General features: G+C 63.4%; 1 protein-coding gene across 1 annotated transcript in view; it reads right to left on the bottom strand.

Moving 5' to 3' along the window:
* Positions 1 to 994: 994 nt before the first annotated feature.
* HSPB7 (heat shock protein family B (small) member 7) overlaps positions 995 to 3,272 on the bottom strand; it is a 3,847-nt gene continuing 1,569 nt past the window's right edge. The window contains exon 3 of the mRNA XM_006145254.2: positions 995 to 2,617. Coding sequence (XP_006145316.1) covers positions 2,438 to 2,617 — 180 coding nt within the window. The 3' untranslated portion in view covers positions 995 to 2,437. The remainder of the gene's footprint in view (positions 2,618 to 3,272) is intronic.

The following is a 3,272-nucleotide window of genomic DNA, read 5'->3' as shown; positions in this document are numbered from 1 at the left end:
GGGAATCCGTGAGTCACAGAGGCTGGAAATACGCACCCCCTCTCCACCCGTCCCCTCCTCCTGATGGCAGCCTGCGGGAGCGCACTGGGGGGCGCTGGGTATTCTGATTTCACTGGGGGTGTGCAGGGTGAGACATCCCTCCGGAGCGTCACCTGAACCAGCAAGTACCCCTCCCCTCTGAGCCGCCGGGTTCCAGCCAGCTGTGCCTCTGGGACTGTGTGACCCTGGGTCCTTAGCTCAACCTCGCTGGGCCTGGAAGCCTGGAAGCCTGGAAGCCTGGAAGCCTGGAAGCCTGGAAGCCTGGAAGCCTGGAAGCCTGGAAGCCTGGAAGCCTGGAAGCCTGGAAGCCTGGAAGCCTGGAAGCCTGGAAGCCTGGAAGCCTGGAAGCCTGGAAGCCTGGAAGCCTGGAAGCCTGGAAGCCTGGAAGCCGAGCGCCCTGGTGTGGCCCACCCGCCTTTGTGTCCCTGGGCCTGGGACAGTGCCTGGCACATAGTAGCAGGACAACATAGACGTGTTGAATAAAAGAATGAGTAAAAGGAAGAGACAGGCAAGTGGAAGAGAGAGTGCGCCAGGGCCTGCTGAAACAGTCCTGGGGACAGGCCCTGTGCTAGGAAGGGCATCCCCCAGGGCTATTCGAGTCCCTCCTGGCGGCCTGGAAGCATTCCCCGCACACATGCATGCCCACAATCATGACAGGATGCAGACATGCAGGGAAAGGGTTATGGGGGTGCCTCCTCTCTGCCTTTTGGCAGTTGGAAAAAGGAAGAAAAGAAGAGAGAATCCTGGGATTCAGGCCCAGCTGGGTCTGGGGAGCCCATGGAGGAGGGCAAGGGACACCCACCTTCCTGTCTTTAGCTTTCACTTGACCACCACCCCCCACACCCCCTGCACCCCCCAGCCAGCCCCAGATCTGCAGGAGGAGGTGTTAGTTTATGCTGGGCCTTCTCAGCCGGCCCCTCCAGCCCCGGGTTTGCAAAGCAGACAGGTGCTCTCCAGGTCTGTGGTACTCTTTTATTGTGGGTAGGGGTACAGCGCCAGCTCTCTCCATGCCCCCTCCTAGCCCAAGGGCCCCAGATGGCGGAGTGAGAGGCCTCCCTCCAGCACGCTGACCCGAGAGGCACAGAGGGCAGGGGCTGGCCCTGCGGCTTGTCCTGGGGCCCTCAGTTACCCGGTAACCACTCCTCCCTGTTCACTGCGTCCCTGTGGGGGACACTGACCAGGGAGACAGGGAGCCAGTGTCTCCAGGGTTAAGGCTGAGAGGGTCCCTGCCTGGATTAGGGGTGATGAGGGCACTGGGACAGGATGGGCCTATTCCTGTGACTCCCGCAGAGCACATAGCCCTGGGGGGCAGAGTGAGGGGACACTGCTCAGAGCACAGAGGCCAGGGCCGTGGGCAGCACCGCCGTCCTGGGTTCAGATCCAGCCTTTGGCCACAGAGCCAGACACCCAGAGGCTCAGAGACGCGGCTTCCCCTCTGAGAAGATGGAGACCAGAAACCTGACTTGAGGATGCTCTGAATGTGGCCGTACCAGCCGTAAAGTGAGTATCTGAAGGACAGTGGCAGCTTGTCCTGTAGAAACACGGACTGAGAAAGAGGGGCGGATGTGGAGGCCACTGCCCCGAGGGGAAGGTCAGGGAAGGTCATGAGAGCGGGGTCCATGCTGAGGCCCCATAGCCCCACCTTGGCTGGGCCGTCCTGTCTGCAGTGGAGCAGGACAGAGTGGGAGGGAGAAGGACCAGCCCCACCCTCACCCCAGCCTGGCCCGGAGGCTCCAGCAGGGGTTTCACAGTTTATCATGAACCAGCCATACTGGAAAAACCCATCTCTACACGGATGCAAGCTGGCCCTGCCCTGGCAGGCTGGCTGGCTGGGGGCACAGGGCGGGCAGGCAATCTGCCAGCTGGTTTGGGGTTGAATAGCAGAGGGGAGGGTGACCCTCGTGCTTCCTCCTTCAGGCCTCCCTGAGCCCCGGGCAGTTCCACTTCCCTGGGTGCCTGTCCGTGACCTCCGCCTGCCTCTCCTGCTCTCCTTAGTCAAGGGGGCCCCAGGTCCCGACGCCCTGCCCTGCCCTCCCGAGACTCCGCAGATGAAAGGATTTGTCTGTCTGTCCTGCAGATCACTGCCCAGAGACCCTGCTTATTCCTGTGTCCCTTCCCTCCTTTGGGGTGGCCCTTCTTCACCCCAGTCCCTGCTCTAGATTAAGTGATGGAGACCATATTTGGCATCTGGAGGCCACAGGTGAGGCCAGGCAAGGGGGTCCCATGTCTGCCCTGGGCAGAGTGAAGGACCCTAGTTTGGGGGGATGACCCACCTGGGGTCTGGGGGGTAGCGGGGCTGGCACCTGGCTGAGATGTCCTGGGGTATCGCAAAGGGGTTCGGACGACCTCACTGTAGGCCAGTGGGGACAGGGGTGGGGGCAGGGGAGGGAGGGGGCCTTCAGATTTTGATCTCCGTCCGGAAAGTCTGCTGGACGTGCTCTGTGCGTGGGCGGCGCCGCGCCCGGATGGTGAGGCTGCCGTCCTCCCGCAGAGCGGAGGTCACCGACGTTGGATCCACGTCCTCCGGTAGCTGGCACTTGTGCGCGAAGGTGTTCATGACAGTGCCGTCGGCAGCCAGCTGGGGAAGAGGTGACAGGTCAGGGCCGGCTAGCCGCGCCCCCGACCAGCTCGTGTGAAGCCACAGCCTCCCCTCCCCATCCCGAGTCCAGCCTGGCTCCCTCGTGCCAAGGGGCTCTGCTCTCAGGTGCGGAGGGCTGGTCAGCGGGGAGGTGGCCACAGGCCAAGGGCTGTGCGGGCCTGGTGCAGAGATGCCGGGGGAACTCCAGCAGTTCAAGGGGAGGCAGCGGGCTTCACGGGGCGGGCTCCCGAGCCGTCGCCCCCGGGAGACCTAGATGCCCTGGCCCTAGCCTGGGCTGGCAGCCCCTCCCTGCCGACCCCGCCAGCACATGGTGTCCAGAGACAGCTGAGTCACTGTCGGGGGTGGCAGGGCTGGCACGTGCTGCCCCTGGCCCTGGTGCCTGCAGTTTTTGGCATCCCTGGCAGGGTTGCCCAGGAGTTCAGCCGAGCGCCAGGGGAGGAAGGCAGACTGGAGGGAGCATCCCTGTTCATGCTTGACCACGCCCTCCTTGGGCGGAGGCCCCAGTGCCTCCTGGGAGCTAGGAATCAAGACTCTCCAGTGAGCTGAAGCCTGTGGGTGGACAGAGTGACTATGACCCTGGACTGCCGGACTCTGGCTCTAGATGGCAAAGGCCTGGCAGTGGGTTGTGTGGGGG

This window comes from Tupaia chinensis, unplaced genomic scaffold, assembly GCF_000334495.1.
Source record: "Tupaia chinensis unplaced genomic scaffold, TupChi_1.0 Scaffold000146_1, whole genome shotgun sequence".
Classification (NCBI taxonomy): domain Eukaryota; kingdom Metazoa; phylum Chordata; class Mammalia; order Scandentia; family Tupaiidae; genus Tupaia; species Tupaia belangeri.
The sequence above is the reverse complement of the archived record's forward strand: the minus strand, read 5'-3'. Positions and strand labels throughout refer to the sequence as shown.